The sequence below is a fragment of the Bombina bombina genome, chromosome 6 (genome assembly GCF_027579735.1).
Source record: "Bombina bombina isolate aBomBom1 chromosome 6, aBomBom1.pri, whole genome shotgun sequence".
Classification (NCBI taxonomy): domain Eukaryota; kingdom Metazoa; phylum Chordata; class Amphibia; order Anura; family Bombinatoridae; genus Bombina; species Bombina bombina.
In genome coordinates, this window is record NC_069504.1 from 914,498,645 (window position 1) to 914,512,961 (window position 14,317).

At 34.4% G+C, this 14,317-nt stretch overlaps 1 protein-coding gene across 1 annotated transcript in view; it reads left to right on the plus strand.

Annotated features, from left to right (window-relative positions):
• Positions 1-1,938: 1,938 nt before the first annotated feature.
• Positions 1,939-14,317, plus strand: part of ETF1 (eukaryotic translation termination factor 1) — a 72,402-nt gene continuing 60,023 nt past the window's right edge. Inside the window, exons 1-2 of the mRNA XM_053718554.1 lie at positions 1,939-2,093; positions 2,192-2,306. Coding sequence (XP_053574529.1) covers positions 2,221-2,306 — 86 coding nt within the window. The 5' untranslated portion in view covers positions 1,939-2,093; positions 2,192-2,220. The remainder of the gene's footprint in view (positions 2,094-2,191; positions 2,307-14,317) is intronic.

Here is a 14,317-nt window from a genome sequence, read left to right on the forward strand (position 1 = left end):
CGATTTATGAAATTCAAGGGACATCTGGGGCCCTATATTTTTAAAATTCCACAGTAAAAAAACTCTCCAAAATGTGTGATATCGTAGAGGGGTCATTGTGTGAGCTAGCTGTGGTGGAAATTTAGTGGCACAATGGGAGATTTCTTTTTTATCCCAAAGTGAAATTTTTGGAAAGTGCCTATTTTCGCAATTTGAGGGACATTTGGGGCACAATATTTTTAAAATTCCACAGTAAAACCACCCCATACTTTGTGATATCGTAGAGGGGCCATTGTGTGAGCTAGCTGGGGTGGAAATTTAGTGGCACAATGGGAGATTTTGCTTTTATCCCTATGTGAATTTGCTGAAAATGGCCTATTTATGCAATTTGAGGGACATTTGGGGCACAATATTTTTAAAATTCCACAGTAAAAACACCCCATACTTTGTGATATCGTAGAGGGGTCATTGTGTGAGCTAGCTGTGTTGGAAATTTAGTGGCACAATGGGAGATTTCTTTTTTTATCCCAAAGTGAAATTTTTGGAAAGTGCCTATTTTTGCAATTTGATGGACATTTGGGGCCCAATATTTTGAAAATTCCACAGTAAAAAGTCTCCAAAATTTGTGATATCCTAGAGGGGTCATTGTGTGAGCTAGCTGTGGTGGAAATTTAGTGGCACAATGGGAGATTTCTTTTTTATTCCTAAGTGAATTTGCTGAAAATAGCCAATTTATGCAATTCGAGGGACATTTGGGGCCCAATATTTTTAAAATTCCACAGTAAAAACTCTCCAAAATTTATGATATCGTAGAGTGGTCATTGTGTGAGCTAGCTGTGGTGAAAATGTAGTGGCACAATGGGAGATTTTGCTTTTATTCCTAAGTGAAATTGCTTGAAAGTGATGATTTTTGCAATTTTAGGGACGTTTGGGGCCCTATATTTTTAAAATTCCACACTAAAAAGTTTCCATACTTTGTGATATCTTAGTGGGGTCATTGTTTGAACTAGCTGTGGTGAAAATGTAGTGGAACAATGGGGAATTTTGTTTTTAACGCTTAGAGAAATGCTGGAATATGAATTTTTTTTTTACATTTGAGTGACATTTATAACAAAAATGCTTGTGGTATTCATTAAAACATTTCTTATTAGCGTATATGTATGGTACAGCCTTTAATAGTCTTAAGAAAGTTCTAACAAATAAGTGTCTGATAGCTTGACTACTGTTTTAAACCTGTCCGATAGCTCCAAAACAGTGTCTGATAGCTTGACTTGGATTTTTAAACTGTCTGATAGCTTGACTCCAGTGTATTTTTGAGGAAGATGTGAATAACATACTAATTACATGAACATTTGCAAACTTTCATTAGTCAGCTTTCTTCTATCCTCCACTAGTAAATGACAGAAGCAAAATTAAAATCCTGGTATACATATATTGTCAAAATAGGTTGTTACCCTCTGTGAAATCAGGATTTTGTGCAGTTATAGTGTAGGAATATTTGTCTAATTAGATATTTAAATATTACCCATTGCTTGCATACACTGCGTTAGCACTAAATTGCGCTCCATTCATAATCCAGCCTTTGTTTAATTTTTCAAGGGTTGTTTTGACTGGCAGACTGTGTTTTACTGACAAAGTGAAATGCATTAAGTAATTTTAAAAGTATGAGATTTAAGAAAAATGCTTTTAACAAGATCTCTGGTTAAGACCTAAATAACACCTGTCTGTATTTAAAAATAAAAAAATATATATACATAAAACATAGTGTAATTTACTGAGAACGTCCAGGTAGTTTACAAATATCAAACTTTCTCGTCAATTCCAATGCCTAGGCCCTCCACAAAACTAACTACAATTCCCTTAAGGCCCCACTGCTACGTGAACCAATAGCATAGTGCCTTATTTACCGACACACAGCCAATCTGACAGGAAAGTGCTGTCGGCAGGAAGTGACATCACTCGCCCCATGTGAACAGGCTTTGGATTGCAACACATGCAGCGGCGACTGAGAAAGAGAAGAGAAGCCGGTTTCTACGTCACAGCTGGGAGCCTGAGCCGCCTCCATTGAGATCAGACGCAGAGGGAGCGGTAGAGAAGCCGGCGATAGGGCACAGGTAATGGCCGCTGCTTGCTCGCATGGAATCTACATCTAATAGCGCGAGTTGCAGCTGGTATTGCCTGACTAACCGTTTGTCTTGTTTCTGCTGCACAGCGCGGCTGTAGAGAGCAGGAGGAGAGAAGATGGCGGACGACCCGAGTGCTGCAGATAGGAACGTGGAGATATGGAAGATCAAGAAGCTGATCAAAAGCTTGGAAGCGGCCAGAGGGTAAGCGAGAGAGTGCTACTTGTATTAGGTGTCGGGGCCGGTCTTGTACACATCTGGTAGTGAGTTTCCCACCAGCTAGCACGTTTGCCTATAAGGTTTAGCCGCCCTACTTCAGGCTAGAAGAGGCCACAGGCTGGGGCGGCGTGGGATTATTACAATGGTAGAGGACCGTAAATGTTAAATGTGGGAGTATCAGATAGTCTTGTCTATCTGCGATATAACTGTTGTCACTTGCCTAGTTAGGTGCAAGGCCTACTTAGAGTGGTTTCTCTTTCTGGAGTCATTTGCTAAACTCTTGTATTTTCATTTAAGTTTAATATCTTGTTTTTATTTTGATTCACCCTAGAAATGGGTTGCTTTTAAATTAACACCCATTTGTTTTTTTGTGGCAGTTCCATTATTTTTAATATTGTTATTGCTTATTTACTTTTCTGATCCCTCACATAAGTCATATTAAATTATTTATCCAGATACTTTTATTGAGGTAATTTGTGTGTGTATATATATGTGTGTGTGTGTGTATATGTATATATATATATATATATATATATATATATATATATAATGTGCTAAGAAGTGGAACAGAGATTTAAAGGGACATTAAATTCAACATTTAGTGTACTGGCATATGTTTTATGTCCAAATGTTGCATTGTCCTTTTTTGCTAGATTTTGCTCTTATGTTCAGAGAACTGTATTTTTTTTCCCCATCCCACAGAGAGAGACTGGAATTCATTTTGTGGAATACATAAATCATAGCCTACACAGTGGTTGATTAATCAGTGCAGAAGATAAATTACATTGGTCATTAAACCCTTCTCGTCGTTGGGACGGCTTGGACGTCCTATCCGTTTGGCTGTACTGAAGCCATCGGCGCTTTCTGAATGGGATCACATTTTGTAGGGCAAGCCTAGCATCATAGGCACTCCCCCCTGACCCAATCCCATCATTGAAATCACGTGATCGCATGAACAATTGCGTGATTTAAATTTTTACTTATTTGTTTACATCTGAACTTTGTTCCGATGTAGACAAGTCCAGACGGAAAGGGTTAATTGGCTACAGCAAAACAGATAGCGTAAACAATGCTTAAAGGGACATGGAACCCCACATTTTTTCTTTCATGATTCAAAAAGCATACAATTTTAACCCCTTAGTGACAGACCATTTTTTTTTTCAATTCTCTTACCATTAAGGACCCAGTGCTGTTTTTACATTTCTGCGGTGTTTGTGTTTAGCTGTAATTTCCCTCTTACTCATTTACTGTACCCACACATATATTTTATTTATATATATATATATATATATATATATACTGTTTTTCTCGCCATTTAATAGACTTTCTAAAGATACCATTATTTTCATCTCATCATATAATTTACTAATTTTTTTTTATAAAATATGATTAAAAAATGTAAAAACATTTTTTCTAACTTTGACCCCCAAAATCTTTTACGCATCTACAACCACCAAAACCACCCATGCTAAATAGTTTCTAAATTTTGTCCTGAGTTTAGAAATACCCAATGTTTACATATTCTTTGCTTTTTTGTAAGTTATAGGGCAATAAGTACAAGTAGCACTTTGCTATTTCCAATTCATTTTTGTTTCTCTCAAAATTAGAGATAGTTACTTGTAACACTGATATCTGTCAGGAATCTCTGAATAACCCTACACCCCCACACACACACCCACCCACACATAGTGGCCCTCTCTGCATCGGTTACTGCTTAAAGGTTATTGCACAATGCCTCACTATCGAGGCATCGCTGCAATACCCTGAGAGCGGCTGGAAGCAATTTTGATCGCTTCCAGCTCTCAATTTGACAGAGGACGTGCCAGGTACGTACTCAGTCGTTAAACAACTTTCCCATTTACTTCAAATGTGTCTCATTCTCTTGGTATTCTTTGTTGAAGTAGCAGCAGTGCATTGCTGGTAGCTAGCTAAACAGAGCTGATAAGCCAGTGATAAGGCATATATGTGCAGCCATCAATCGGCAGCAAACTCCCAGTAGTGTATTGCTGCCCCTGAGCTTACCTAGGTATGTTTTTCAACAAAGATTACTAAGAGAACAAGGCAAATTAAATATTAGAAGTACATTGTAACGTTGTTTAAAATTTTGTGCTCTGCCTGAATAATCAAAGGCAAATTTTTTATTTTATATCCATTTAAGACATCTTAAAGATGTATATCTGTGTTCTGCAAAACAGTGAAATGTTTGCTAAAAATGCCTTTTAAAATGTCTTTAAAAACACATTGCTTAATTTATCATTTTTATTAGTCAAAAATAAAAAATCACTAATTCTTGCTGCACTTTAACCCTTTCGTGACTGGGTTAAAGTGTCTACATCGGAACAACTGTTCCGATGTAGACAAATTGAAACGATCGCGAGATTTCAATTATGGGATCGGGTCTGTGGGGCGTCCCTTGGACGCTAGGAACGCCCTCCAGACCGCAATCAAATCATGCAAGCGCAGTAGGCTTCAGGACAGCCTTTGGCTATGACGTTGTAGTCCGTCATAACAGCTTTAAAGCCCAGCGCCGTTGTGATGGAATGCAACGGCGGGAAAGGGTTAATATGAAATTATGTATGCTGAAGCAAAACTTGTAAAAAAAACAGGAAATATATGCAATTTTTATAATTCACAAATTTATACTTTATTAGACCACAAATATATTTTGTAGAATTGTACGTGGGTGTAATAAATCTACCATGAAAAGGATAAAAAATATAAGAAAAAAATTAAGTTCATGGTTCTGTGGAAATAATTATCTGGTATATTGACAACATAGCAACAATAGGTAATTTACATTCAAATAGAAAAAAACCCAGTTTGAAATAAGATTATAGTAGCCATGGATTATTGTAAAGTCTGTTTTTAAAGCAGTGTTTTATTTGCATGTATTTCTTGAATTAGCAATTTTATTAAAGGGTAGGAAAGGAGCAATGTGCTAGCATTTCATTATTTCAGTGGCTTGAACAGAGCTACTTGTTTAATTCCTGTTAATGGGTTAAACCACACATTTAAATGGATTTGAAAGTCAAACTGAAACTTTCATGACTCTGCATTCAATTTACTGTTTATCACACTTTCTTTGGTCTTTTTAGTATCCTTTCTTGAAAGTCATACATAGGTTTAGGAGCAACTGCTGATTGGTTCAAATAATTGGGGAAATTATAAATTACTCTAGCACATTGGAGCACAATTTTATTAGTGGTCCTTTTTTATATTCTTTTAAATATTTTATAAGGCTTAATCTTTCTATAATGACATAACGGTAACAGTGTCCATAATGTGATTTTAACTTACAGGGACAGTGTGCTGTAAAAATTTCACTACATCGATGTGTTCACAATGATCCATTTTACTTACTGGAGTGTATTAAATTGTTTACAAATAGCTCCTTTACATTTAGTTTGGCATTGAAATAGCTGATTTTTGCTTGTTGAATTTGCGGTCTATGCTGAATCTATTGGCTATAGATAAGTAATGTAAACACTGCCTGCAGAAGAAATTGCACTCCCAGTGCGTGTGGTAGTCTTATGTACTAAAATGTTATTTTTCAACTGTTGGTATAGATACAGAGATAAGGTAAGGAAGCATTTCTGCTCTTAGAAAGTGATCATTTATTGGGCTGTGATCTCAAAAGAGCAAAATAAAAAATGTATGTACAAAATTCATCCTTATGAAACAATTTTACTATTCGTGTATACACTGCTGCTGCTATAACAAGTCACTAGAAACACTAACTTTAAGCAATATTGCTCGGTTACTGATTTAATTTTAATTGTTTGGATTGAAAGCATCCAGTTCTCTTAAAGTGTAGATCAATGTATGTGGATCAGACCTTTCATTTTCATGATTCTGGCTCAATCCAGCCTTTGCCACCTTCCTGTTTATAGTCTGGGAGCTGTTCTTGCTGCAGGAAAGGGGTGGTTACAGTAAGACTAACATTTCCCTTTTGTCTTTCCTACACTATACTATTTAAAATATTAGACATTACTGTACTTTATTGGTTCATCTTACTTGTAAAAAGAAACACCTTTTACTAACAGCTGAAAATAAACAAAAACGGGTCTCTATTCTAGTGACAAGTTAACATTATTCATTCATTTTTTTTTTTTTTTTTTTTTAACAGGTTAGCTGTTAATCATTTTTCAACAATCGCACACTAATCTTAAAACTTTACATATCAGTCGTTGTTACAGCAGATCTGCATTTCAGTTAGACAGTATTAAAATCATTATGCTCCAATTATTATTATTATTTTTTTTTATTTATTTTTTAGCAGTGATGGAGTGACGTGTGAAGTGCTTTTGAAGTAACATGTGTATAGATTCATCTGCTGCCTCATCACATAAAATGGAAACTTTAGATGTGAGAATGATCTAAAATGTTCACACTTTTTGGTGCTAAACTGCAGCCAAAACCTTTTTCTGCCAGGATGAACAAATTTACTATCAATAATTAAAACCACAGAGAAGATAACTGCTTTATGAGGAACACTCAGCATTTTAATCAAAATAAATCATAGCTCAGCAATATTACATCTTGGAATACAATTTTATTCATTTTGTATATATATATATATATATATATATATATATATATATATTTTTCCAGACATTGGATTACATAAATATATTGTTTCATAGCAGATAATTACTAAGTTTGAAACATCAATAAAATTGATCGAGACAATGAGAGAAAAATAATTAATTTTATTTTTTTAAATAATATAAATAAATCCATTGTTACATGTTTTATTTATTTTTATGAACCTTTTGGGTGGTTCCTAAGTGTTGCATGAATTTGTCAACCACTGGTACAATCCTAAACAAAGCTAAATGTATAAAAAGTAGGTGTTGTGGCTCATGAGGTTTTTTCAAGCCCTGGGGTTAATGTGTTTCATGAATGTAAATGGATCTATGATGAACAATTTATTAATGACAAACTGTATACAAGGTTTAGAGGTTCTTGAATTAAATGTAAGCTAATCTGTATCTGGTAATTATACATAGAGCAACAGTGAAATTATATTTTTCCTAACATTAGGGCTTGACACAACCAGGCGCCAGGTGGAGCCTTAAAATTAAGACCTGGTTTAGATTTCCAGTGGGCACCCCCACTTAGCTTAGTGCAGCTTGATCATTTTTAGGCCTCTGAGATTTGAAATATAATTGCATCTTTTGTGTTATTGCTAATAAATATAAATTGGTATATTTGTTTTTTCTGGCTCGTCACATTTATGGGCTATCCAAGATTTTCAACAAATTTGTCAAGGACCGCCTAATATAGCACTGCAGGAAACTTCAATTTGTAATTTTGAATTGGATATAGCACACATTCAAATGACACTTTTTTTTTTTTTTTTTTTTTTCTTTTTTTTTTTTTTATAGCAAGTTTTTAAGTCTCAACAAAACTGTAAACTAAAGGGGCTACCTATATGATGGGTAAATTAAATTAGATGATTACCAATCATGCATTTATCCTTTTTTTTTTTTTTTTTTTATATATATATAATTTAAAATAATCTAGAATGCTTTTCTAAATAAGCCACTATAGTGTCCTGATTTGACTATTTTTTGTCATGGGACCATTACATTCTTTCCAAATGTTATCCTTGCAGATGATGTGTTTTTTTTATTTTTAGGTTTAATAACTTATATTTCAGTACAAAATGTATCAACTCAAAAGTGGAGCACACTTTTTTATTACAGGAAAAATGTCCAGTATTTGTGAACACAGCCAATAGATTGCTAAAATAATGACAGCAGTACATAAAGTTGAACCCACTTTTTTTTTTTCTTACTTTAGGTTTAACATTTTTATTATATTTTATATGGATTTTCTATTCAAGTGAGGGCCAGCTGCCTAACACATTGGGGTGTCGGGAACAGATCAATATTTTGAAAGGCTTAAAGGGACAGTAATTTGCAGTTTGCACTATTGGTACCCTGTAACGTTATTAAAATTTGGCACAGTGCCGTTAAACATTTTTAGGAAATGTCTGTGTTTAGAAGCCATACATTAATATGTAGCTCTTTAAGGGACATAATAAGTAACCGGGATAGTCTTTCCTTTTTAAAAAATATATTAAAAAATTGCATTAGGCCGCTAAGAGGTTTTTTTTTTTACCTCGGAAGTTCTGACATTCTCTCTTCGGTGCAGCAGCACCTTTTGTAACCAAGTGTTTGCTTATCAAATTTTATTTAACATAGTCAGAAACTTGATAAACTTGTCCTTTTTCATGTTTGGAGAATAACTAGGTTTTGCGGCCTGTGATCTTACATGCACAGATGCTGGTTGGTCACCTGTCTTAAAGTGCCATAAAACAGGTTGATATCTGTCCATATCCTAAAAGGGTTAATTAATTTAAAATAATTTGCATAAAAAATGTTTAAAAATTGGTGGCAAGTATTTTAAAATAATTTTCAAAAATAAGCAAAATTACATAGCTAAGCTGCCTGGAGCAGCTAACTCCACCCCTCTTATCAGTGTGAAGACACAGGCATTGTATTTCAACTGAGTTCACAGCTTCTAGGCATGCTCCAGCAGATAATCCCTATTCACTTTTGCATTTTACCAAAAGAACAATAAACATAGATACAGCCATAAAAGGAATTGTGTGGGGGGAGATAGAGCTTTACAATTCAGAAACTAAAAAGAAAGGGTTAATGCCGAGGCACTGCAGTGTAAATTTGCAGGTAAAGTAATTAAAGTACATATTATATTTTGTCTCTATCCCAACTTGTTTTATGTCCCTTTAAGACAGTGAATAGAGTCTGTAGTTAAAATTAGGAATATTGTTATCAAAAAATAAACTGCTCTAATCAAAGAGCAAAGTCCCCATAGCCTAATGTTTAACCAAAGAAATAGCCACTTAGAATACTAAGGAACCATTTATACATTTTTATAGTAATGTATGCATAAAATAGTAGCCAGAGCTAGAATTTTAGGAGCCATGCTGTAGTCTCCATGTATTTTACAAGCCATTGTTTAACCCTTGCCTAAATGATTAAAGGGATATGAAACACAAAAATATACCATTTTCAAAAAGTTTCCAATTTACTTCTATTACCAAATGTTGCTTAATTCCCATGGTATTCTTAGTTGGAGATACCTAGGTAGGTGTCTGGAGCACTATATTGTACTGCCATCTAGTGCTATTGCATATGGATAACATTTTGCAAAACTGCTGTTGTATAGTGCTCCAGGCACGTGTGCTCGCCTAAGCTAATGTCCCTGTTTTTCAACAAAAGTTACAAAGAACTGTGAACATTTGATAATAGAAGATGTTAATTATAAAGTTGTTTTAAAATGTTATGCTCTATCTGAATAATGAAATAAAAATGTTGGGTTTTGTGTCACTTTAACAACACATGCTACATTGAAAAGGATTTGTGTTGATCATTTAACAGCTGCAGTGGCTCCCTAGTGCACTTTTTTTTTTTTTTTAACCCTATAGCTTTAACAATATAGATCCATATGTCCCTCTAACTTATTTGATATATAGTGTTGCTTTGGAATTGGTATTTTCTAGATGTTAAACTGCATATTTAATGTTTTATAACTTTTTAGTAATATTTTCAAGTTGTCCTAATCCATATATTCAATGTTGCTGGAAACAACCAGTTGAGTTGATGATCCCTTTTTTTTTTTTTATTTAAAAAAGATATTTGAAATGATGATCATATGACTTTGGGCTAAAACCTAGGGAATAAGATTACTGTAAAAAAGGCAAGCATGTGTGAATCTTTATCATTGTACATAAATTGTGACATATGAATAGGAATCTACTTTTTCAAATACAATTTTTTTTCTTCTGCTTTGGAAAAAAAATATTTTTTATTTTTTTAGAATACAGGTCTTTTAATTAGAAATTTTTTTCTTTTTTTGGAAATACAATATAATTCTTTTAGAAGTACATTTTTATTTTTTTTTATTTTTTTTTTTAAACAGTTCAATCATGTGTCAACACTGTCAAACATAAATCCAGTTCCCATTTTGCTAAAGGACTTGTGATGTCACAGCATTCAGTTCAGAAGTTTGCCTGGGAACTATCTAACTCGATAATCCTTAGTTTATTATAAAACAAGGCAGAATAATAAGCACTTTGGGCATGTTTTATGGTAAAGCAAAAAAAAAAAAAGACCACATACTAACTAAAAGTGAGTGTTTGTTGCTACCATATAAACTGTAATTGAAAAAAGCAACTCTGTGTAGTGTTGTATGATGCGAATAAGAATAATCACTTCTGGTATGTTAAAGTGAATGTAAATTTTGATGCTAAAGTGTCCGGTTTTTAAAAATTAGATTAAAAAGAGGGGTACTTTAATTCAATTTTACATTTCACTCGTGTTGTGAAAAAAAACCTTACCTTTTACTCTTGACAGCAGCTCCAGCTTCCACCCGTCTCAAAGCCTCTTCCTGGGTCTAAAATGATGAATCCGGCTTCCTCCAATCGCGGCATTGAATCAGACACTGATTTCCCCCGGGGGGGAAGCCGTGATTGAAGGATGACCTATCCATTTCTGACATCAGAAATGACTTATGACGAACGGAGGAAGCTGGAGCTGCTGTCAAATTTAAAAGGTAAGTATTTCTTCACAACGAGTGAAATGTAAATTTTGATGCCCCTGTTTTTAATCTAATTTTTAAAAACCGATCCCTTTAGCATCAAAATTTACATTCACTTTAAGCTTTTGTTGTACGCTACTTGATAAATGTTAAAAAGTTTACCTGAGATGTTGATGTGCTGGGTTGTCAGCTATTTCTCCACATTTAATTGAAAGCAAAAGAACAGCTAGTTTCCAGGTAAGCTACTGAACTGAATGCTGTGACATCACAAGTGCTTTAGCAAAATGGGAACTAGAATATTTGTTTTTTTTTTTTTTTTTTTGACACATGCTAGAAGTACAATTCCAAAACAGATTGTACTTAAAAAAATTTTTTATTTGTAATTTAAACCCAATTATCAAAAAAAGAAAAATTAGATTTGTATTCATACATCACAATTTATGTAAAATAACGAGTCGCACACGTACTGAGCAGGACGTGGTGAGTAAATGGCTACTATACATACTGCATAACAGTGCTACACACGTTTTTGACAGCACTCTTATTCCATAAACCCAGCACTTGGAGCTATGTCAAACAATACTAATTGACAGCTCCAAAAAGCAGAAACAAATATATCTTTTTAAAAAAAAATAAAAAATTGGCTTTATTGTAGCTAAAACTATCTCAATTAATTGTATGCTTTTAGATTAAATGCAATATATCTATACAATCAAATAGTATGGATGCAAGTAAAAGATAATGTGTCTGTCTGTAACCTTAAATCATCTAAAACATCAAATTATACATTAAAATGATGCATGCATGGCCAGAACTCAATCCACACACATCGTTTCAGGGCTCATCCCCCTTCAATCAGGCGTGTTAAGAATGACAAGGTTTGTTTTTTTTAACATTCATCTTAATTTCACCAAAAAGTACCACTAAACCGAAAATTTCAGTTTTTGACTATTATTACATGCTGAACAGTAATTGGTAGGAATTTTGAAAAAGAGTGCTCCCAATCCTCTGTTTAAGGGATCCAATAATAAACGCAGCCAGCAGGCAGAAAACTGCTTCAAACAGGTAGGTAGATAAAAGCGAAAATGTATTTCTCCAAGTGCAGTGTCACAGCGTTACATCCACAGCAATGACACATAGTATTGGCACATAATTAGAAAGACAGGCAGCTGTATGGTCAAACTGGTTTAGTATGCTAACTAACTTTATCAACGACCATGTTAAAGGGACAGTTCGATGTAAACTTGTTTTTCCCTGAATGTGTTCCACATGACTTGTTATACCAGCTGCAATGTATGAGAAATTGCTCATTTATGCTTTTTTTTTTTTTTTGTGTGGGGAATTAATAGCTGTATTTGCTCTTTGAAACCACAGCCCATCAAAATAGGCTTGGTTTGCTGACAGATCAGATTTAGTTATGATTCAAATGCTTCCCTTATCTCTGTCTCTCTACAATATTTGGAAAGAACAATTGAAAATAAACATTTTAGAGCTTTCTCTTCCACCTCCTACTGTGAGTGTACTTTCTTCTGCCGGCGATGTTTACATATTTTCTCAATAGCATGTACCTAGATATAGAAATGTTCAGTATATGTAGGCATAATACCGGCTGATATTTAAAATGCCAATATAAAGGCTAAGGAGCAGTTTGTAAACAATGTAATTACACTCCAGCAGGTAAAATGGATCTTTGGGAACAAATTAAAAGAGAGAGAGTTTTTTTTTTTGGTTAATCCGTCTCTTTAAATATTGCTACAATAGGAGGGGGGTGGGGTGGTGGTGGTGGCTTTGTCCAGGACATCTAATTAGACATGGAATGGTAACAAAAGACAAACACCGTTTTGGTTTAATTTAAAAAAAAAAAAAAATGTTGCTTGTCCCAAGCTTCCTAGGAACCAAAAAGCAAACTGTATGTGTAGGAAATAATTAGCCAGTTTAGTCGATTTGTAGCACTTTGGAAAGTTGTTAAAGATTTCGCTATATTTAACACAGAACAAAATGTGAATCAGATTACATGTCTGCAAAAGGAGGTACCCTGTGCCCACAGTCTGTGAGATGATCTGACCCCCTATTACTGTATGTGTGTGTGTATGTATGTGTGTGTGTGTGTGTATGTATATATATATATATTTATTTAACCCCCCCCAGTACTGTATATAGTAAGTTAGTGACACAGTCTGTAATCTGCCAGTGAGATGGCCTGACCCTACCCGCCCAATACTTAATAAAGTGACCACAGTAGTCAGTGACATGGTCCACCCCCCCCATACTGTATATAGTGGTACTGTATAGTGACACTGTTTACCCCCTGCCCCCATGCTGTAGTAACAAGGTCTGTAATTTGCTGGTTCCACAAACATACACATACATGCATAAATATACACACTGTCACATACATACATACACACACACACACACACACACACACACACACACACACACACACACACACACACACACACACACACACACACACACACACACACACACACACACACACACACAAACAACAATGGGTAAAACAGAAACACTAACCCCTGTAGTCATGTCACACTCACATGATATCAGTGCAGGCAGTGGTAGGTTAGGGTTTTTTTTATTAAAAAAAAAAATATATATATATATTTTTTTTAAGCTAGGGGCCCAGTCACACCTGCAACCTCTGCACCCCCTGTAGTTTCGCCCCTGCTGGTGCATTTTTTTTTTAAATTTTTATATTGTAAATTTTACATCTGAAGGGGATGTGGGCAAAAGCAGCCTTATAAATAGGTCAAACATTAATAGGAGCCCCAAATATGCAGCAGCATTCTGAAAAGTCATAATTGGACATCCATGATTGATTTAGACAGAGCATACATTTTTAAACAACTTTCCAATTTACTTCTATTATTTAATTTGCTTGGGAATTGGTCATATGTGCAATAAAAAAATCTTGTGTCTAGAGACCTCTAATAAAGCTTATTTTCTGGTAGACCAGTCTCTCTCTCAAAAAACAATATGAATTTGTCTGACAATAACTCTCAAAAGCCTGCATATGCCCCTATTTCACATGTAGACAATTAGGGCTGCAACATAATCGATTAATCGGCCGATTTTTTTTTTTTTTTCCGATTAATCGACTAATCGGATAAAAAGAGAATCAATAATAGTTTTCTATGTTTTAAATAAAATCCACATAATGAGTGTTAAAAATATAAACTTCAAACTAAAACTTTACATTAACACAACTGTTTCTTCAATTTTTATGCAGCAGAGCACAGTTTTATAATTAAACAAAACCACAAACTGTTTGAAAAGAGGTAGAATTAGAAAGAGTTAACTATCACTGTTAATAACATTCTGTTATTCACTCTTTCAGAAACTTTGCATTGAAATGCAAAAATCTCAACATGTCCACATGCTTCTAGCTAAGGCTGGTTCTCTGTTTG